This window comes from Mustelus asterias, unplaced genomic scaffold, assembly GCF_964213995.1.
Source record: "Mustelus asterias unplaced genomic scaffold, sMusAst1.hap1.1 HAP1_SCAFFOLD_494, whole genome shotgun sequence".
Lineage (NCBI taxonomy): Eukaryota > Metazoa > Chordata > Chondrichthyes > Carcharhiniformes > Triakidae > Mustelus > Mustelus asterias.
The window spans coordinates 302,900-325,821 of record NW_027590446.1 but is presented as its reverse complement, the minus strand read 5'-3'; the positions used below and the strand labels follow the sequence as shown (position 1 = coordinate 325,821).

General features: G+C 53.0%; 1 protein-coding gene across 1 annotated transcript in view; it reads left to right on the top strand.

Moving 5' to 3' along the window:
* The window catches only part of LOC144486855 (EH domain-binding protein 1-like), a gene marked incomplete at its 5' end in the record, with an annotated part of 63,026 nt that overhangs the window by 4,754 nt on the left and 35,350 nt on the right, over positions 1 to 22,922 (top strand). Inside the window, 8 exons of the mRNA XM_078204875.1 lie at positions 1,422 to 1,564; positions 3,165 to 3,200; positions 7,596 to 7,664; positions 8,582 to 9,011; positions 12,361 to 12,712; positions 13,648 to 13,817; positions 16,690 to 16,738; positions 19,560 to 21,605. Of these exons, the coding sequence (XP_078061001.1) occupies positions 1,422 to 1,564; positions 3,165 to 3,200; positions 7,596 to 7,664; positions 8,582 to 9,011; positions 12,361 to 12,712; positions 13,648 to 13,817; positions 16,690 to 16,738; positions 19,560 to 21,605 (3,295 nt within the window). The remainder of the gene's footprint in view (positions 1 to 1,421; positions 1,565 to 3,164; positions 3,201 to 7,595; positions 7,665 to 8,581; positions 9,012 to 12,360; positions 12,713 to 13,647; positions 13,818 to 16,689; positions 16,739 to 19,559; positions 21,606 to 22,922) is intronic.

Below are 22,922 nucleotides of genomic sequence, written 5' to 3'. Positions count from 1 at the left end.
TGGCAAAGATAATTGATGAGGGAAGGGTGGTGGATGCAGTTTATATGGACTTTAGCAAGATGGTTGACAAGGTCCCACTTGGCAGACTGGTACAAAAACTAAAATCACATGGGATTCGGGGTGGGCTGGCTGGATGGGTACAGAACTGGCTTGGTTGTAGAAGACAGAGAGCAGCGTTGGAAGGGTGTTTTTCAGGTCTGTAGCTAGTGGTGTTCCGCAGGGATCAGCGCTGGGACCTCTGTTGTTTGCAGTATGTATAAATGATCTGGAGGAAAATGTGGGTGGGTCTGATGAGTAAGTTTGCGGATGACACGAATGTCGGAGGAGTTGCGGATAGTGCCGGGGATTCTCAGAGGATACGACAGGGTATGGATAGATTGGAGACTTGGGTACAGAAATGGCAGATGGAGTTTAATCTGTGAGGGTGATGCATTTTGGAGGATCAAATTTAGGTGTGAATTATACTGTAAATGGCAGAACCCCGAGGAACATTAACATACAGAGGGACCTGGGCGTGCAGGTCCACAGTTCCCTAAAAGTGGCAACACAGGTGGCCAAGGTGGTTACGAAGGCATGCTTGCCGTCATCAGCCGGGACGTTGGTTACAAGAGTTGGGAAATCATGTTGCGGCTATATAACACCTTGGTTAGGCCACATTTGGAGCATTGCGGGCAGTTCTGGTCCCCACACTACCAGGAGGAAGCTTTGGAGAGAGTGCAGAGAAGGGTCACCAGGATGTTGGCCTGGTCTCGAGGGTGTCGGCTATGAGGAGAGGTTGGATAAACTGGGATTGTTTCCACTGTAAAGACGGAGGCTGAGGGGAGACCTGGTCTACAAAATGATGAGAGGCACAGACAGAGGCTTAAAGTTTAAAGTAAAGTTTATTTATTGGTCACAAGTAGGCTTACATTAACACTGCAATGAAGTTACTGTGAAATGGCCCAAGTTGCCACACTCCGGTGCCTGTTCGGGCCAATCCACCCTAACCAGCAGGTCTTTCGGACTGTGGGAGGAAACCGGAGCACCCGGAGGAAACCCACGCAGACACGGGGAGAACGTGCAAACTCCGCACAGACAGTGACCCAAGCCGGGAATCGAACCCGGGTCCCTGGCGCTGTGAGGCAGCAGCGCTAACCCACTGTGCCACCGTGCTGACCCACGCATTTTCCCACGGTGGTGTCTGCCGTGGTGGGTTTCGAACCCGGGTCCCCAGAACATTAGCAGAGTTTCTGGATTAATAGTCGAGCAGTAATACCATTGGGCCAACACCTGTCCAGGCAGTAAGGACTGCAATTGTCTTTTTGTGACGAGGGATGCACTCTAGGGAAGGATATGTGAGTTGTCTCACTTTGTCCCCTCTCAACCTTACTCTTAATCATCGTGTACAGTCCCTCGCTCTGAGCTGTCCTGTTATTCTCCAGGGATGAGGACATGCAAAGCCTTGCCAGCCTCATGAGCGTGAAGCAAGCGGATATCGGAAACCTGGATGACTTTGCCGAGGAGAGTGATGAGGAGGCAGATGAGAGGAAGTCCTGGCACGAGGATAAAGCGGGCAGGATGAAAGGTGAGTGCACCACCGTCAGCCAGGCCTGGACTGCATACCCAAAGCACATGTATTCATCAGCAAAACTTCACTAGAACGCACTGCAGCAAACAGTCTACAGAGTCTATTTAAACAGCACACTGCAGCAAACAGTCTACAGAGTCTATTCAAACAGTGCACTGCAGCAAACAGTCTACAGAGTCTATTTAAACAGCAAACAGTCTACAGAGTCTATTCAAACAGTGCACTGCAGCAAACAGTCTACAGAGTCTATTTAAACAGCAAACAGTCTACAGAGTCTATTTAAACAGCAAACAGTCTACAGAGTCTATTTAAACAGCAAATAGTCTACAGAGTCTATTCAAACAGCACACTGCAGAAAACAGTCTACAGAGTCTATTCAAACAGTGCACTGCAGCAAACAGTCTACAGAGTCTATTTCAACAGCAAACAGTCTACAGAGTCTATTTAAACAGCAAACAGTCTACAGAGTCTATTTAAACAGCAAATAGTCTACAGAGTCTATTCAAACAGCACACTGCAGCAAACAGTCTACAGAGTCTATTCAAACAGTGCACTGCAGCAAACAGTCTACAGAGTCTATTTAAACAGCAAACAGTCTACAGAGTCTATTTAAACAGCAAACAGTCTACAGAGTCTATTTAAGCAGCAGTCTACAGAGTCTATTTAAACAGCAAACAGTCTACAGAGTCTATTTAAACAGAGCACTGCAGCAAACAGTCTACAGAGTCTATTTAAACAGCAAACAGTCTACAGAGTCTATTTAAACAGCAAACAGTCTACAGAGTCTATTTAAACAGCAAACAGTCTACAGAGTCTATTTAAGCAGCAAACAGTCTACAGAGTCTATTTAAACAGCAAACAGTCTACAGAGTCTATTTAAACAGCAAACAGTCTACAGAGTCTATTTAAACAGCAAACAGTCTACAGAGTCTATTTAAGCAGCAAACAGTCTACAGAGTCTATTTAAACAGCAAACAGTCTACAGAGTCTATTTAAACAGCAAACAGTCTACAGAGTCTATTTAAACAGCAAACAGTCTACAGAGTCTATTTAAACAGCAAACAGTCTACAGAGTCTATTTAAACAGCGCACTGCAGCTAACAGTCTACAGAGTCTATTTAAACAGCAAACAGTCTACAGAGTCTATTTAACCAGCAAACAGTCTACAGAGTCTATTTAAACAGCAAACAGTCTACAGAGTCTATTTAAACAGCAAACAGTCTACAGAGTCTATTTAACCAGCAGTCTACAGAGTCTATTTAAACAGCAAACAGTCTACAGAGTCTATTTAAACAGCAGACAGTCTACAGAGTCTATTTAAACAGCAAACAGTCTACAGAGTCTATTTAACCAGCAAACAGTCTACAGAGTCTATTTAAACAGCGCACTGCAGCAAACAGTCTACAGAGTCTATTTAAACAGCAAACAGTCTACAGAGTCTATTTAAACAGCAAACAGTCTACAGAGTCTATTTAAACAGCGCACTGCAGCAAACAGTCTACAGAGTAATTGCCTCCCAAATGACCGTGTGACCCCTGACCTCCTGCCCTTTCCCCTCTGAACTCATCCTGAATACCCCCTTTCCGTTCTGTCGCAGGGTTTCGGTTCCTCCTTAATGCGGAGCAGCTGAGAGGTGGGTCACCCCCCTCCCCCTCCCCCTCCCCCCCCCCCCCCCCCGTTGCATTGGAGCTTGCTGTGCCTTGGTTGTCACTAACAATTCCCCCCACCCTCCCCACCCACGACTTCCCTACTCCAGGTTTTCCTAGTGATCCGGCTCCAGATCCAGAATGCGATCCGCTCCGGGTGTTTGAGATTGCTGTGTGTGCTCTGTATGGAATGCTGGGAATACTGGCCCCGTCCAAACTACCCGGCCCCATAATACAGTGAATACTGGCCCCCTCCAAACCCAGTAAGAAGTTTAACAACACCAGGTTAAAGTCCAACAGGTTTATTTGGTAGCAAAAGCCACACAAGCTTTCGGAGCCACAAGCCCCTTCTCCGGGTGAGTGGGAATTCTGTTCACAAACAGGGCACATAAAGATACAAACTCAAACTTCGATGCCATGTTTGTGAACAGAATTCCCACTCACCTGACGAAGGAGCAGCGCTCCGAAAGCTTGTGGCGTTTGCTGCCAAACAAACCTGTTGAACTTTAACCTGGTGTTGTGAGAATTCTCACTGTGTTTACCCCAGTCCAACACTGGCATCTCCACATCATGACGGCCCTCCAAACCACCCAGCCCCGTAATACAGCGAATACTGGCCCCTCCAAACCACCCAGCCCCGTAATACAGCGAATACTGGCCCCTCCAAACCACCCAGCCCCGTAATACAGCGAATACTGGCCCCTCCAAACCACCCAGCCCCGTAATACAGCGAATACTGGCCCCTCCAAACCACCCAGCCCCGTAATACAGAGAATACTGGCCCCCTCCAAACTACCCGGCCCATAATACAGCGAATACTGGCCCCCTCCAAACTACCCGGCCTGTAATACCGTGAATACTGGCCCCCTCCAAACTACCCGGCCCCATAATACAGCGAATACTGGCCCCCTCCAAACTACCCGGCCCCATAATACAGTGAATACTGGCCCCCTCCAAACTACCCGGCCCACAATACAGCGAATACTGGCCCCGTCCAAACTACCCGGCCCCGTAATACAGCGAATACTGGCCCCCTCCAAACTACCCGGCCCCGTAATACAGTGAATACAGGCCCCCCCCAAACTACCCGGCCCCGTAATTCTGGGAATACTGGCCCCCTCCAAACCACCCAGCCCCGTAATACAGAGAATACTGGCCCCCTCCAAACTACCCGGCCCCGTAATACAGAGAATACTGGCCCCCTCCAAACTACCCGGCCCCGTAATACAGCGAATACTGGCCCCCTCCAAACTACCCGACCCCGTAATACAGCGAATACTGGCCCCTTCCAAACTACCCGCCCCATAATACAGTGAATACTGGCCCCGTCCAAACTACCCAGCATGTAATACAGCGAATACTGGCCCCTTCCAAACTACCCGGCCTGTAATACAGCGAATACTGGCCCCCTCCAAACTACCCGGCCCTGTAATACAGAGAATACTGGCCCCGTCCAAACTACCCGGCCCTGTAATACAGCGAATACTGGCCCCGTCCAAACTCCCCGGCACGTAATACAGCGAATACTGGCCCCCTCCAAACTACGCGGCCTGTAATACAGTGATTACTGGCCCCTTCCAAACTACCCAGCCCGTAATACAGTGATTACTGGCCCCGTCCAAACTACCCGGCACGTAATACAGCGAATACTGGCCCCTTCCAAACTACCCGGCCTGTAATACAGTGATTACTGGCCCCTCCAAACTACCCAGCCCGTAATACAGCGAATACTGGCCCCTTCCAAACTACCCGTCCTGTAATACAGTGATTACTGGCCCCTCCAAACTACCCGGCCCGTAATACAGCGAATACTGGCCCCTTCCAAACTACCCGTCCTGTAATACAGTGATTACTGGCCCCTCCAAACTACCCGGCCCGTAATACAGCGAATACTGGCCCCTTCCAAACTACCCAGCCCATAATACAGTGAATACTGGCCCCGTCCAAACTACCCGGCCCCGTAATACAGTGAATACTGGCCCCATCCAAACTACCCGGCCCATAATACAGTGAATACTGGCCCCATCCAAACCACCCGGCCCATAATACTGCAAATACTCGCCCCGTCCAAACTACGTGGCACGTTATACAGTGAATACTGGCCCCATCCAAGCTACCCAGCCCCGTAATACAGTGAATACTGGCCCCATCCAAACTACCCAGCCCCGTAATACAGTGAATACTGGCCCCATCCAAACTACCCGGCCCCGTAATACAGTGAATACTGGCCCCTTCCAAACTACCCAGCCCCTAATACTGCGAATACTGGTACCCTCTGAATCTGGCCCATAATTCTGGGAATACTGGCCCCCTCCAAAATATCAAGCCCCATAATACAGTGAGCACTGGCCCCCTCCAAACTACCCAACTCTGTAATACGCTGAATACTGGCCCTCTACAAACTACCCGGCCAATAATCCTGGAAATACTGGTCCCCTCCGACTATCCGGCCCATAATTCTGGGGATACTGGCCCCCTCCAAACTACCCGGCCCATAATACTGGGAATATTGGCCCCCTCCGAACTACCTGGCCCGTAATACTGGGAATATTGGCCCTCTCCGAACAATCCAGTCCATAATACAGGGGACAATACCCCTGTCTAAACTACTGGGATTACTGCCTCCACCAAAACTACCCCATTACCATAATACTGGGATTCCTGCCCCCATCTAAACTACCCCATTACCGTAATACAGGGATTACTGTTCCCCCCATCCAAACTACACGAACAATCATAATACAAGGATTACTGCCCCTCAGTAAACCAACCCCAGTACCTTAATCTCTGGAGTACTGCCCCTCGCTAAACCATCCCCGCTACCTTATTCCCTCCGGTCTGCAGTAGCGTCCCGACCGCAAGATCCGCCTGCCCCCACCCCTTGTTAATCATCGGGGGGGGGGGGTGCACTAAGCGCCGGCCAGGATAACGAACCAATTGGCCAAGCAGTATGCCCAAGAGGTGTGGACCGGACAGATGCCCCGCGCCTGCCCCTCTGCCCGTCTAATGTGGCTGTCCCAGTTTGGGGGGGTGGGGGGGGGGGGGGGAGGGAAGGCGGGGGCGGGGCTGTAAAAACCGCATGGCTGGAACGTGCATGCTGATTGGAGGTTGTGTGTGCCTGGCATGTCCTCCGATTGGTCCACCCGCTGCGACACCTGATTGGGGATGGGTTGTCTGTGTGTGTGTGTGTGTGTGTGTGTGTGTGTGAGTGGGGGGGGGGGGGGGGGTGGAGGGGGTGTACGTGCGTGAGGTGTGGGGCAACCCGTTGGCCAGACTTTACCCCGCAGAGGAGGATAGGAAGCCCAAGAGTGAATAATTACAATGCTTCTCAAATTAAAAATATAAATTCCTACAGTCGCGTTGTTGGATGTTAAGACATTACATTAATCGAGGGTTCTTTCCAAATCGATTAAATTGGAGGGAAGGGGATCAGAAGCACTAATCTCATTCTCTTGTAGCACAGTGGGTTGGCGCTGCTGCCTCACAGCGCCAGGGACCCGGGTTCGATTCCCGGCCTTGGGTCACTGTCTGTGCGGAGTCTGCACGTTCTCCCCGTGTCTGCGTGGGTTTCCTCCGGGTGCTCCGGTTTCCTCCCCCAGTCCGAAAGACACGCCAGTTAGGTGCTTAATTTTCCCTCAGTGTAACCCGAACAGGCGCCGGAGTGTGGCGACTTGGGGATTTTCACAGTAACTTCATTGCGGTGTTAATATCAGCCTTAATTGTGACACTGATAAACTAAACTTGAAACTATTTACAGCGGGAGCGGCGAACCTCCCGTCTGTTGACCCCTGGTTTGACATTGACGCCAAGATTTGTGTTGGGTAAGGGGTTTGGTGAGAGGGAGAGAGGGGGGGGGGCGGAGTGGCTCTGTGGAAGGCAGGTAGGGGTCAGCTAGTCAGGCCTGAGGGGCTGAATGGCCTAACCCTGGAGTTTAGAAGAGTGAGAAGGGATCTCATAGAAACTTATAAAATTCTAACAGGGTTAGACAGGGTAGATTCAGAAAGACTGTTCCCGATGGTGGGGGGAGTCCAGAATTAGGGGGTCATAGTTTGAGGATAAGGGGGTAAACCTTTTAGGACTGAGGTGAGGAGAAATTTCTTCACCCAGAGAGTGGTGGAATTCACTCCCACAGAAAGTAGTTGAGGCCAAAACGTTGTGTGATTTCAGGAAGGAATTAGATATCGCTCTCGGGGCTAAAGGGAGCGAGGGATATGGGGGGGGGGAAGAGGGGGAATCAAAAGATTGAATTTGATGGTCAGCCAATGATCAAGATGAATGGCGGAACAGGCTGGAAGGGCAAAATGGCCTCCTCCTGCTTCTAGTTTCTATGTTCTCCTCCCATCGCCCCTACGCTCACTAACTCTCTGGTGGTTGTGTTACAGATGTCAACGAACCCCTCAGTGTCCTGAGGGAGGAAGAGGAGGACGATGGAGTGAAGGATGACACACCAGGTGAGTTTGTGGGTTTTTTCCCCAGCCTCCTTTGCGAGATTCCAGGAGGCCTGAGCGGGATTTTGGTCGATCGAACCAGGGCAGGACTTACTCAGTTAAGGGTAGGGCGTTGGGGAGAGTTACAGAGCAAAGGGATCGAGGGGTACATGTTCATAGCTCCTTGAAAGTGGAGTCACAGGTGGACAGAGTGGTGAAGAAGGCATTCGGCATGCTTGGTTTCATCGGTCAGAACATTGAATACAGGAGTTGGGACGTCTTGTTGAAGTTGTACAAGACATTGGTAAGGCTATACTTGGAATACTGGGTGCAATTCTGCTCACCCTATTATAGAAAGGATATTATTAAACTAGAAAGAGTGCAGAAATGATTTACTAGGGTGCTACCGGGACTTGATGGATTGAGTTATAAGGAGAGGCTGGATAGACTGGGACATTTTTCTCTGGAGCGTCGGAGGCTGAGGGGTGATCTCATAGAGGTCTATAAAATAATGAGGGGCAGAGATCAGCTAGATAGTCAATATCTTTTCACAAAGGTAGGGAGTCTAAAACTAGAGGGCATAGGTTTAAGGTGAGAGGGGAGAGATACAAAAGTGTCCAGAGGGGCAATTTTTTCACACAGAGGGTGGTGAGTGTCTGGAACAAGCTGTCAGAGGTAGTAGTAGAGGCGGGTGCAATTTTGTCTTTTAAAAAACATTTAGACAGTTACATGGGTAAGATGGGTGTAGAGGGATATGGGCCAAATGCGGGCAATTGGGATTAGTTTAGGGGTTTTTAAAAAAAAGGGCGGCATGGACGAGTTGGGCCGAAGGGCCTGTTTCTATGCTGTAAACCTCTATGACTCTATGACTATATGTAGGCGATTCAAGAGTTGGGGTTGTCGACGGGCAGTAATAAATGCCAAGTGGTCTGTCCTCTCAGGTCGACAGAAGATGGATGCCACGGGTGGACGCGGGTCAACGGTCGTCCTGTCGGGCTCCGGCGCTTTCCGTCCCGCCCAGAAGGCACAGGAGGGGCACAGGAACCCTGTCAAGCAAGACCGCGTCCCGCCGGCCGGGCCTGGGGAGGGTCAGGGTGGTGAGAGTGGGAGCGCCGGGCTCCGGCCCCCGACCGTCGCCGGGGAAACGCCGGGAGGCCCGACCGGAGGCCAAGGCTCTGAGGCCAAGACGCCCTCGGACGGGAGGAAGCCGGGCCAAGATAGCCAGCGGGCGCTGCCCGGCCCTGCTGAACCAAGAAATCCCTTCGAAGAGGAGGAGGAGGTGGAGGAGGGGAAGGAGGCCTCAGTCATGCCCGGAAAGCCTGAGGAGCTAGGCCGCAGAGCTGTCGCCGAGCAACCAGCAAAGGATGCTGGGTAAGTGAGATGAATTCGGTTAAGATATCGACCAACCAAACCCGTCGGCTTGCCCTCAATGTCGTCCTGACCCTCCCATTCCCTTATTTTTTATTTCATTCATGGGCGTCGCTGGCCGGGCCCAGCATTTATTGCCCATCCCGAGTTGCCCCTTGGAGGGCAGTTGAGAGTCAACCACATTGCTGTGGCTCTGGAGTCACATGTAGGCCAGACCGGGGTAAGGACGGCAGATTTCCTTCCCTAAAGGGAACCAGATGGGTTTTTCCGACAATGGGTCATCAGTCGATTCTTAATTCCAGATTTTTTGATTGAATTCAAATTCCACCATCTGCCGTGGCGGGGATTCGAACCCGGGTCCCCCAGAACATTAGCTGAGTCTCTGGATTAACTGTCGAGCGATAATATCACTAGGGCAAAGCCTCCCCTCAATGGTCACCCTGTCGAGTTATTGGAGTTGTCTCCCAGTACGGAATCATCGATTGATGACAGCACTAGTAGAAGGCCCTTTAGCCCATCGTGTCGTACTAGTCAGGTTTCTCCCATCATATTGTCAGAAGTCAGGGATGTCAGAAGTTACAGAGGGACATAGATAGGATGCAAGACTGGGCGGAGAAGTGGCAGATGGACTTCAACCCAGATAAACTGTTGTGGTCCATTTTGGCAGGTCAAATGGGATGAAGGAGTACAACATAAAGGGAAAGACTCTTAGTACTGTAGAGGATCAGAAGGACCTTGGGGTCCGGGTCCATAGGACTCTGAAATCGGCCCCGCAGGTGGAGGAGGTGGTTAAGAAGGCGTATGGTGTGCTGGCCTTTATCAATCGAGGGATTGAGTTTAGGAGTCCGGGGATAATGATGCAGCTATATAAGACCCTCGTCAGACCCCACTTGGAGTACTGTGCTCAGTTCTGGTCGCCTCATTACAGGAAGGATGTGGAAAAGATTGAAAGGGTGCAGAGGAGATTTACAAGGATGTTGCCTGGATAGAGTGGCATGCCTTATGAGGATAGGCTGAGGGTGCTCGGTCTTTTCTCCTTGGAGAGACGTAGGATGAGAGGAGACCTAATAGAGGTATATAAGATGTTGAGAGGCATAGATCGGGTGGACTCTCAGAGGCTTTTTCCCAGGGTGGAAATGGCTGCTACGAGAGGACGCAGGTTTAAGGTGCTGGGGTGTAGGTACAGGGGAGATGTTAGGGGGAAGTTTTTCACACAGAGGGTGGTGGGTGAGTGGAATCGGCTACCGTCAGTGGTGGTGGAGGCAAACTCAATAGGGTCTTTTAAGAGACTCCTGGATGAGTACATGTGACTTAATAGGATGGAGGGTTATAGGTAGGCCTAAAAGGTAGGGATATGTTCGGCACAACTTGTGGGGCCGAAGGACCTGTTTTGTGCTGTAGTTTTTCTATGTTTCTATGTTTCTATATTCCCTTGTGAAAAACAAATGTTCTCTTCAAATAATGACCCAATTCTCTTCTGAAAGCCTCACCTGAACCTCCCTCCACCACACTCTCAGCCAATTCATTCCACACCCTAGTTTAAAGCTCATTAGTGCCGCAAGTAACACTGCAATGAAGTTACTGTGAAAATCCCCCTAGTCGCCACACTCCTGTTCGGGTAACACTGAGGGAGAATTTAGCACCGAACCAGTGCGTCTTTCGGACTGTGGGAGGAAACCGGAGCACCCGGAGGAAACCCACGCAGACACGGGGAGAACGTGCAGACTCCGCACAGACAGTGACCCGAGCCAGGAATCGAACCCGGGTCCCTGGCGCTGTGAGGCAGCAGTGCTAACCCGCTGTGCCCCCATGCCGACCCATCGTGGGTTGAGGGGCAGATTTGACCGTGTAGCTAACAGGACAAATCGATACGGAGTTATATGTCGGGGCCCGTTGGGGCAGGGAGGGATAACACACTGCCCTTGTCTCCGTCTGAGCAACGGTTCCAGAGACGGGGAACATCAGTGACGAAGACAGATTGGGGAAGGTTGGGAATGTTTTCCCTCGGATGAGAGGTCACTGTCTGTGTGGAGTCTGCACGTTCTCCCCGTGTCTGCGTGGGTTTCCTCCGGGTGCTCCGGTTTCCACCCACAGTTCACAGATGTGTCGGTTAGGTGGATTGGCCATGCTAAATTGCCCCTTAGTGTCCAAAGATGTGTAAGTTAGGTGGATTGGCCATGCTAAATTGCCCCTTATTGTCCAAAGATGTGCAGGTTAGGTGGATTGGCCATGCTAAATTGCCCCTTAGTGTCCAAAGATGTGCAGGTTAGGTGGATTGGCCATGCTAAATTGTCCCTTAGTGTCCAAAGATGTGCAGGTTAGGTGGATTGGCTATGCTAAATTGTCCCTTAGTGTCCAAAGATGTGCAGGTTAGGTGGATTGGCCATGCTAAATTGCCCCTTAGTGTCCAAAGATGTGCAGGTTAGGTGGATTGGCTATGCTAAATTGCCCCTTAGTGTCCAAAGATGTGCAGGTTAGGTGGATTGGCCATGCTAAATTGCCCCTTAGTGTCCAAAGATGTGCAGGTTAGGTGGATTGGCTATGCTAAATTGTCCCTTAGTGTCCAAAGATGTGCAGGTTAGGTGGATTGGCCATGCTAAATTGCCCCTTAGTGTCCAAAGATGTGCAGGTTAGGTGGATTGGCCATGCTAAATTGCCCCTTAGTGTCCAAAGATGTGCAGGTTAGGTGGATTGGCCGTGCTAAATTGTCCCTTAGTGTCCAAAGATGTGCAGGTTAGGTGGATTGGCCGTGCTAAATTATCCCTTAGTGTCCAAAGATGTGTAAGTTAGGTGGATTGGCCATGCTAAATTGCCCCTTAGTGTCCAAAGATGTGCAGGTTAGGTGGATTGGCCATGCTAAATTGTCCCTTAGTGTCCAAAGATGTGCAGGTTAGGTGGATTGGCCATGCTAAATTGCCCCTTAGTGTCCAAAGATGTGCAGGTTAGGTGGATTGGCCATGCTAAATTGCCCCTTAGTGTCCAAAGATGTGCAGGTTAGGTGGATTGGCCGTGCTAAATTGCCCCTTCGTGTGTAGATTAGAGGGATATGGGTATGGGGTGGGCCTGGTTAAGATGCCAATACAGGCTTGATGGGCCAAATGGCCTGCATCTGTAGGGATGCTTAGATTCATTGGGGACACCGGGGGAGTGGCGGGGGTGGACCTTCGGAAGATAAAAATGGCTGCCGGACACGCAGAGGGAGGGTAACCCTGGTATCTCCCTGTGCATTGCGATTCCAGCCATTGTGTCTGTCCCCGTTCCCCGCCCTGAGTCGTAGGGCGGTTAGGGAGCGTCGGGTTACGTCCGTCGCGTGTCGTTCATCACTCATCCTTTGTCGCCCTCTCGCTTCCAGCCCCTCCAAGGCCCCCGAGGGAGGGAGACCGCTACCCGCTCCGAGGCTGAAGAAGCAGCAGCAGCGCTCCAATCCGCCGAGCGACCCCAGCGGCGCGCCGGCGGGAACGGGCGCTCCCGGCGTCGACACCCAGACTCCGACGGACGCCAGGAAGGCCCATGCGGGCGGGCCCGGCCTACCTCCGGTCTCCACGCCCTCGAGGGATCAGACGCCAGCCAGCCAGAAGGAGGCCGAGGCCCGGGCCAAGAGAAAGGCCCCTCCGCCTCCCCTCAACCTCAACACCGGCTCCCCAGCCAGCGTAACCGACGTGGCAGGAACGCAACAGGAACAGAACGCCGGAGAACCCCCGATAGTAAGTCCTCCCCCACCCCTCCCCTCTTCCATCTGGGAAGGGGTCCTCGGACTGTCTTCCCTTCCCAATCGGAGGGAGGTTGGGTTTTCCGAGTGGCGCAGGGAGGGGAGGAGATGGGGGAGGGGGGGGGGTGGGGGTAGAATTCACTCTGGATCTGGGTGAGGCCTACCTCAGGTCAGGAAAACCGTTGCCCCTTTGGCAACAATTTGACCGGCTGTCCCTTGACATCAACGGGAATAGGGTTTGGGCACTGTCGGGGTGAGGGTGAGGGGGTGGAGGGTGCGGGTTGGGGGGGTGAGGGGGTGGAGGGTGGGGATTGGGGGAGTGGGGCAGTGGAGGGTGCGGGTTGAGGGGGGTGAGGGGGTGGAGGGTGCGGGTTGGGGGGGTGAGGGGGTGGAGGGTGCGGGTTGAGGGGGGTGGGGGGTGGAGGGTGCGGGTTGAGGGGGGTGAGGGGGGTGGAGGGTGCGGGTTGAGGGGGGTGGGGGGGTGGAGGGTGGGGATTGGGGGGGTGGGGGAGTGGGGGTGGGGATTGGGGGAGTGGGGCAGTGGAGGGTGCGGGTTGAGGGGGGTGAGGGGGTGGAGGGTGCGGGTTGGGGGGGGTGAGGGGGTGGAGGGTGCGGGTTGAGGGAGGTGGAAGGGTGGAGGGTGGGGATTGGGGGGTGGGGGAGTGGGTGTGGGGATTGGGGGGGTGGGGGGTGGAGGGTGCGGGTTGGGGGGGTGAGGGGGTGGAGGGTGCGGGTTGAGGGGGGTGAGGGGGTGGAGGGTGCAGGTTGGGGGGGTGAGGGGGTGGAGGGTGCGGGTTGAGGGGGGTGGGGGGTGGAGGGTGCGGGTTGGGGGGGGTGAGGGGGTGGAGGGTGGGGATTGGGGGGGTGGGGGAGTGAGGGGGGGAGCATTCCTGGTACTGACTCTTCAATCTTTTCTCTCTCTCTGAATAGATGAGTCCCCTCCAGGGTGCCACCCTGGCCCACACCAGCCGGTGCCTGCTGGACTGGTGTAAAGAAGTGACACAGGAGTACCGACGGCTCAAGATCACCAACTTCACCACGTCCTGGCGGAACGGACTGGCGTTCTGCGCCATCCTGCACCACTTCCAGCCCGAACTCCTGTACGTACAGCAGCCCGCATTCCCGTAGCGCCTTTAATGCGGGGAACCAGTCCCAGGCCACCTGGGAATGGGAGGGGGGGGGGGGGGGCGGGGAAACCGTCATCCATCAGAGTCCAACACTGGCCTCGTTCAACCATGCGCGTTTTTCCCTGGGACTCTCCCAGCTGCCAGGGGGCAAGGGTGGGGTGGAGGGGGGAGGGGAGGGAGGGAGGGAGGGGGGGAGGGGGGGGGGGGGGGGGGGGGAGGGAGGGGGGGGCGGGGGGGGGGCTTTGCCAGTCAAACCCCACTGTGTATCGGAGGAGTATGGTGGGGGCATGCCAGGCTCCACTGAGCGGGGGGGGCGGGGAGGTGTCTTCACCATTCACTCTCCGCTGGAGCGGTGGAAACCAATGATCTTTGGACACTAGGAAAGTGTTTATATGGAGTAAGGGGAAATATGAAGACATTAGACAGCAAATTAGAGGAGTAAATTGGAAGGAGGTATTCTCGGGGAAATGTACTGAAGAGAGGTGGCAGTTTTTCAAGGAATGTCTTTCTAGGGTTCTACAGGACAACGTTCCGAGCAGACAGGGAGGAGTTGGTAGGTTAAAGGAACCGTGGTGCACGAAAGCTGTGCGGGACCGAGTCGAGAAGAAAAGGAAAGCGTACAAAAGGTTCAGAGAGCTTGGCGAAGATAGGGATTCAGAAGAGTACACGGCTTGTAGGAAGGGACTAAAGAAGGAAATTAGGAGAGCCAGAAGGGGTCACGAGAAGGCCTTGGCAGGTAGGATTAAGGAAAACCCTAAGGCGTTCTATAAATATGTGAAGAGTAAAAGGCTGAGACGTGAAGGAATAGGGCCTATAAAAGGTGAAGGCGGGAAAGTCTGTACGGAACCAGTAGAAATGGCAGAGGTGCTTAATGAGTATTTTGCCTCGGTTTTCACAGAGGAGAAAGACCTGGGTGGATGTACTGTGGGCTTGCGGTGGACTGAAAAGATTGAGTATGTGGACTTTAAGAAAGAGGTTGTGCTGGAATCTTTGAATGGCATCAAGATAGATAAGTCGCCGGGTCCGGATGGGATGTAGCCCAGGTTACTGTGGGAGGCGAGGGAAGAGATTGCAGAGCCTCTGGCAATGATCTTTGCGTCATCGATGGAGACGGGAGAGGTGCCGGAGGATTGCAGATGTGGTTCCTATTTTCAAGAAGGAGAATAGGGATAGCCCAGGAAATTACCGACCGGTGAGTCTAACCTCAGTGGTTGGTAAGCTGATGGAGAAGATCCTGAGGGATAGGATTTATGAGCATTTAGAGAGGTTTAGTATGCTCAAGAATACTCAGCATGGCTTTGTCAAAGGCAGATCGTGCCTTACGAGCCTGGTGGAGTTCTTCGAAAATGTGACTAAACACATTGACGAAGGGAAGGCGGTAGATGTGGTTTATATGGATTTTAGCAAGGCGTTCGATAAGGTCCTCCATGCAAGGCTTCTGGAAAAAGTGAAAGGGCATGGGATCCAAGGTGCTGCTACCCTGTGGATCCAGAACTGGCTTGCCCAAAGGAGGCAGAGTGGGTCTAGATGGGTCTTTTTCTAAATGGAGGTCGGTCACCAGTGATGTGCCCCAGGGATCTGTTCTGGGACCCTTGCTGTTTGTCATTTTCATAAATGACCTGGATGAGGAAGCAGAGGGATGGGTTGGTAAGTTTGCCGACGACACGAAGGTTGGTGGGGTTGTGGATAGTCTGGAGGGATGTCAGAAGTTACAGAGGGACATAGATAGGATGCAAGACTGGGCGGAGAAGTGGCAGATGGACTTCAACCCAGATAAATGAGTCATGGTCCATTTTGGCAGGTCAAATGGGATGAAGGAGTACAATATAAAGGGAAAGACTCTTAGTACTGTAGAGGATCAGAAGGACCTTGGGGTCCGGGTCCATAGGACTCTGAAATTGGCCCCGCAGGTGGAGGAGGTGGTTAAGAAGGCGTATGGTGTGCTGGCCTTTATCAATCGAGGGATTGAGTTTAGGAGTCCGGGAATAATGATACAGCTATATAAGACCCTCGTCAGGCCCCACTTGGAGTACTGTGCTCAGTTCTGGTCGCCTCACTCTAGGAAGGATGTGGAAAAGATTGAAAGGGTGCAGAGGAGATTTACAAGGATGTTGCCTGGATTGAGTGGCATGCCTTATGAGGATAGGCTGAGGGAGCTCGGTCTTTTCTCCTTGGAGGGACGAAGGATGAGAGGAGACCTAATAAAGGTGTATAAGATGTTGAGAGGCATAGATCGGGTGGACTCTCAGAGGCTTTTTCCCAGGGTGGAAATGGCTGCTACGAGAGGACACAAGTTTAAGGTGCTGGGGGGTAGGTACAGGGGAGATGTTAGGGGGAAGTTTTTCACACAGAGGGTGGTGGGCGAGTGGAATCGGCTGCCGTCAGTGGTGGTGGAGGCAAACTCAATCGGGTCTTTTAAGAGACTCCTGGATGAGTACATGGAGCTTAATAGGATGGAGGGTTATAGGTAGGTCTAGAAGGTAGGGATATGTTCGGCACAACTTGTGGGCCGAAGGGCCTGTTTGTGCTGTAGTTTTTCTATGTTCTATGTTCTACTAAGGGGCAATTTAGCATGGGTTGGGGGGGGCAGAATTCCGGGGCCAGCCTAGCCTTGTGGGAAAGGGAGGCCTTTCCGGCCTAGCGTTGCCAAGGCCTGCTCCATTTTCATCGAATGGCGGCGCAGACTCAATGGGCTAAGCGGCCTCATTCTTTTCCCATGTCCTACGGTCTTATGGGTTGGCGGACGGTGGGGGAGGGGGTTTGATTCTCTCATTCCGAATTGCTTACTGTTCCATTTTTCTCATTTCTCTCCCTACACCCCCCGACCCTTCCCACATCACCTCAGAGATTACTCCTCACTGGATCCACACGACATCAAAACCAACAACAAAAAGGTGGGTAGAGGACTAGGCCTCAGGCCTTGCGAGGAGGTGGGGGGGGGCGGCAAGGGAAACCGCTAAAAAGATGGAGACTGGCTCGAGGAGATGCCCTTTGGTAGTTGGACTTATTTAGGGAGAGGATAGAGGGATAGGGAATGAGTAAGGACAGAAGGGCCTTTTTTTATTGGAGTTTAGTTAGGGCATCATGGTTGGCACGGACTTAGTGGGCCGAAGGGCCTGTTCCTTGTGCTGTACTGTTCTTTGTTCCAATCCGTGGAGTTTCCCGTAGTGGCAACATCACTGGACTAGTAAACCGGAGGCCACCAGCCACTCCCAAGGGGTAGGGGGGGTGGAATTATGTGTAATCCCATCACAGTGGGATGGGATGTCACGGTGGCACAGTGTGTTAGCACTGCTGCCTCACAGTGCCAGGGACCCGAGTTCGATTCCAGCCTCGGGTCACTGCGCATTCGCCCCGTGTCTGTGTGGGTTTCCTTTGGGTGCTCCAGTTTCTTCCCACGGTCCGAAAGATGTGCAGGTTAGGTGGATTGGCCATGCTAAATTGCCCCTTAGTGTCCAAAGATGTGCAGGTTAGATGGATTGGACATGCTAAATTGTCCCTCAGTGTCCAAAGATGTGTAGGTTAGGTGGATTGGACATGCTAAATTGTCCCTCAGTGTCCGAAGATGTGTGGGTTAGGTTGATTGGCCATGGTAAATTGACCCTTAGTGTCAGGGGGAATAGCAGGGTAAATAATTGGGGTTACGCGGTTGGGGCCTGGGTGGGATTGTTGTCGATGCACACTCGATGGGTCGAACGGCCTCCTCATGCAGTGTAGGGATCCTATGATTGTATGCAATCCAATCAAATATAAGAAGGTGGTGGGGGGTGGAGGTCTGGAATCTAGAATCTGCAATCTGGTATCTGGAATCAGGAATTTGAATCTGGAATCTGGAATCAGGAATCTGGCATTATCTGGAATCTAGAATCTGGAATCTTAAATCTGCAATCTGGAACTTTTAATCTAGAATCTGGAATCCAGCATCAGGAATCTGGAATCTAGAATCTGAAACCTAGAGTCTGGAATCAGGAATTTTAATCTAGAATTTGGAATCAGGAATCTGGCATGATCTGGAATATAGAATCTATACTCTAGAATCTGAAATCTAGAATCTGGCATGATCACGGAATCTGGAATCTAGAATCTGGCATGATCTGGAATCTGGAATATATAATCTACACTCTAGAATCTGGAAGATATATAATCTACACTCTAGAATCTGGAATCTAGAATCTGGCATGATCTGGAATAGAACAACAAAGAACAAAGAACAATACAGCACAGGAACAGGCCCTTCGGCCCTCCAAGCCCCTGCCACTCCCTGGTCCAAACTAGACCATTCTTTTGTATCCCTCCATTCCCACTCCGTTTATATGGCTGTCTAGATAAGTCTTAAACGTTCCCAGTGTGTCCGCCTCCACCACCTTGCCTGGCAGCGCATTCCAGGCCCCCACCACCCTCTGTGTAAAATATGTCCTTCTGATATCTGTGTTAAACCTCCCCCCCCTTCACCTTGAACCTATGACCCCTCGTGAACGTCACCACCGACCTGGGGAAAAGCTTCCCACCGTTCACCCTATCTATGCCTTTCATAATTTTATACACCTCTATTAAGTCTCCCCTCGTCCTCCGTCTTTCCAGTGAGAACAACCCCAGTTTATCCAATCTCTCCACATAACTAAGCCCCTCCATACCAGGCAACATCCTGGTAAACCTCCTCTGTACTCTCTCTAAAGCCTCCACGTCCTTCTGGTAGTGTGGCGACCAGAACTGGACGCAGTATTCCAGATGCGGCCGAACCAACGTTCTATACATCTGCAACATCAGACCCCAACTTTTATACTCTATGCCCCGTCCTATAAAGGCAAGCATGCCATATGCCTTCTTCACCACCTTCTCCAGCTGTGACGTCACTTTCAAGGATCTGTGGACTTGCACACCCAGGTCCCTCTGCGTATCTACACCCTTTATGGTTCTGCCATTTATCATATAGCTCCTCCCTACATTATTTCTACCAAAATGCATCACTTCGCATTCATCAGGATTGAACTCCATCTGCCATTTCTTTGCCCAAATTTCCAGCCTTTCTATATCCTTCTGTAGCTTCTGACAATGCTCCTCACTATCTGCAAGTCCTGCCAATTTTGTGTCATCCGCAAACTTACTGATCACCCCAGTTACACCTTCTTCCAGATCATTTATATAAATCACAAACAGCAGAGGTCCCAATACAGAGCCCTGCGGAACACCACTAGTCACAGGCCTCCAGCCGGAAAAAGACCCTTCCACTACCACCCTCTGTCTTCTGTGACCAAGCCAGTTCTCCACCCATCTAGCCACCTCCCCCTTTATCCCATGAGATCCAACCTTTTTCACCAGCCTACCATGAGGGACTTTGTCAAACGCTTTACTAAAGTCCATATAGACAACATCCACGGCCCTTCCCTCGTCAACCATTTTGGTCACTTCTTCAAAAAAAAATCTGGAATATAGAATCTAGTATGATCTGGAATCTGGAGTCTAGAATCTGGAATATAGAATCGAGACTCGAGAGTCTAAAATCTGGAATCTAGAATCCAGAGTCTGGAATAACCTGGAATCATCTGGAATCTGGGATCTAGAATCTGGATCTCTTTCCTCCCCCTCCCCCCAACCCCATTTAAAAAGTTGAGGATGAATTGAAAGTGTTCTTCCAGTTGTCAATCCAGTTGCCTCTCAGCCGATTCCGTATCCAATCCCATTGACACTCTTCCCCATTTCCTCCACCCTCCTCAGGCCTTTGACGGGTTTGCCAGCCTGGGAATCTCGCGGCTACTGGAACCCGCGGACATGGTGCTGCTTGCCATCCCAGACAAGCTGATCGTGATGACCTACCTGAGCCAGATCAGGGCCCACTTCACCGGCCAGGAGCTCAACGTGGTCCATATTGAGGAGAACAGCTGCCACAGCACCTACAAGGTAGGCAACTTTGACTCGGACACGCACAGCTCTTTGGATCCCATCCAGTTTTACTCGGAGCGAATGGAGGCCTGCTCGGCTAGCTCCATGCCACAGAGACCCAGCAGGCCCAAGCGGGAAGCCCAGAAAAGGAACAGCCAGACCTTGCTCAACGGCAGTCAAAGCCCAGACTCGCAGGCCTCCCCTCAGGTGAATTTGGGCCTCACCGGGGTCGGGCCCCAGGCCAGTGGTGGCTCGCTCCCCCAGAGCCACGCCCCGGCCTCGGTGAGCCCCCGCTCAACTGAGGCCAGCCAGGACCCTGCCCCCAGGCCTCTGGCCCGCCGGCGGCATTCCGGGCCAGAGGCCGCGCCGGTGAAGGATCCCGGGCAGGCGGCCGAACGCCAGGGACCCAAGGAGGTGCCAGTGCCGAAGGCTCGAAGGAAGGCCCTTCGGGAAGCAGCCATGGCGGAGACCGATGGGAAAACCGCGAGGCCGCCGGCCTCAGAGGATCATGGGAAGGCACAACAGTTGACCGCCGCAAAGGATGATGGGAAATCGGAGAAGCCGCCAACCTCAGAGGATCATGGGAAGACCCAGGAACTGGTCATTACAGAGGATGATGGGAAGCTGGCAAGGCCGCCAACCTCAGAGGTTCATGGAAAGACACAACAGCTGACCGCCACAAAGGATGATGGGAAATTGGCAAGGCCGCCAACTTCAGAGGATCATGGGAAGACACAAAAGCTGACCACCACAAAGGATGATGGGAAATCGGAGAAGCCACCAACCTCAGAGGATCATGGGAAGACGCAACAGCTGATCATCACAAAGGATGATGGGAAATCAGAGAAGCCACCACCTTCAGAGGATCTTGGGAAGATCCAAGAACTGGTCATCACCGAGGATGATGGGAAACCGGAGAAGCCGCCACCCTCGGAGGATCATGGGAAGACCCAACAGCTGACCATCACAAAGGGTGATGGGAAAGCGGAGAAGCTGCCACCCTTGGAGGATCATGGGAAGACTCAGGAATTGGTCATCACTGAGGATGATGGGAAAACCGCACGGGATCACGGGGAGACCCGGGAGCTTCCTGCCACCGAGGATCATGGGAGAGAGGCCATCTTGGAGTTGGAGGCGGAGCCCAGGAAACCTGGGGAGCCACCTGCCCCCGAGGCTCATGGGAAGGAGGTCACCCCAGAGGAAAATGGGAAGCCTCAGGAACCGACCGCTCAGGGGAAACCCACAGAGGCTGCGCCCGGCTCCAAGGAGGGCGTACTGACCAATGGGGTGGTCACAGCAGAGGTCCCCGAGCTACCATTGGACGAGCCCAGCACTGTGCACGATGGGAGGCCCATCGAGCTGTTCATTAGCGAGGACCCCGGGGTGTCGACGCTGGTCATCAGGGAGGCCCCCCTTCCTGAGGGAGCGGCAGCCCCGGAGGAGCATGGGAGGCTGGCGGGTCCAGCAGCTGCAGAGGATGCTGGGAAAATGGCCGACCAGTCAGCCCCCAACCGCACGACGCCTATGGCAGCGGACGGGACACCCGGACGGGAGCGGGACGGGAAGCCTCAGGAAGCTGGGACGCCGCAGGGAGCTGGGACGCAGCGGAACGTTCCGGGGAGAGAAGCAAGGGTGGACGGAGTGGCCAGGACGCCCCCTGCTGAGGAGGGGCAGCCCGGGCCAGCGGCCAGGCCAGAGAGGATGTACCGCTCACAGTCGACGGAGAGCCGCTCGCCGGGTCGCTCGGGCAAGACGGGATTCTCCCACATCCGGGACGCCGACCTGGTGAGGAAGAGGCGGTCCCGCAGACGCAGCGACTCCATGGAGGAGAGCGAGGGAGGCCAGAGTCAGCCCGAGGCAGCGGCGGGCAACAGAGCAGAGGTAAAGAGCAGGGGGTGGGGTGGGGCGGAATGGGCGCCTGGAGCTGTGCGTGTGTCAGGCAGAGGTGACTCCCAAATCGGGAATTCCCACCCCCCCCACTCCCCAACCCCAGAGCTATTAAAGTGAAGTGTACATTCCAGAGAGTTCCGTCCCCACCTCGACCAAAATGACCCTCTGACAGTGCGGCACTCCCTCAGCACTGACCCTCTGACAGTGCGGCACTCCCTCAGCACTGACCCTCTGACAGTGCGGCACTCCCTCAGCACTGACCCTCCGACAGTGTGGCACTCCCTCAGTACTGACCCTCCGACAGTGTGGCACTCCCTCAGCACTGACCCTCCGACAGTGTGGCACTCCCTCAGTACTGACCCTCCGACAGTGTGGCACTCCCTCAGTACTGACCCTCCGACAGTGCGGCACTCCCTCAGCACTGACCCTCCGACAGTGTGGCACTCCCTCAGCACTGACCCTCCGACAGTGTGGCACTCCCTCAGCACTGACCCTCCGACAGTGCGGCACTCCCTCAGTACTGACCCTCCGACAGTGTGGCACTCCCTCAGTACTGACCCTCCGACAGTGTGGCACTCCCTCAGTACTGACCCTCCGACAGTGTGGCACTCCCTCAGTACTGACCCTCTGACAGTGTGGCACTCCCTCAGCACTGACCCTGATTCCGGGGACTGATGTGTGAGGAGAGGTTGACGAGGTTAGGATTGTTTTCACTGGAGTTCAGACGAATGAGGGGGGGGGGAATCTCATCGAGACTTATAAAATTCTAACAGGACTAGACAGGGTAGATGCAGGGAGGATGTTCCCGATGGTGGGGGGAGTCCAGAACCAGGGGTCACAGTCTGAGGATTCGGGGTAGACCATTTAGGACGGAGGTGAGGAGACATTTCTTCACCCGGTGAGCCTGTGGAATTCATTCCCACAGGAAGTAGTTGATGGCAAAACGTTGAATGTATTCAAGAGGCGGCTGGATATAGCACTTGGGGCGAACAGGGTCAAAGGTTATGGGGAGAAAGCAGGATTGGGCGATTGGGTTTATTCAGGTTATGATTTATTTAGATTTCCGGAAGGCCTTTGACAAGATCGGAGACTGTTAAATAGGTTAAGTGCCCATGGTGTAAAGGGTAAGATCCCTGGCATGGATAGAGGATTGGCTGACTGGCAGAAGGCAGAGAGTGGGGATAAAGGGGTCTTTCTCAAGATGGCCGCCGGTGACCAGTGATGTGCCTCAGGGGTTGGTGCTGGGACCACAACTTTCCACAATATACATTAACGAGTTGGAAGAAGGAACCGAAATCACTATTGCTA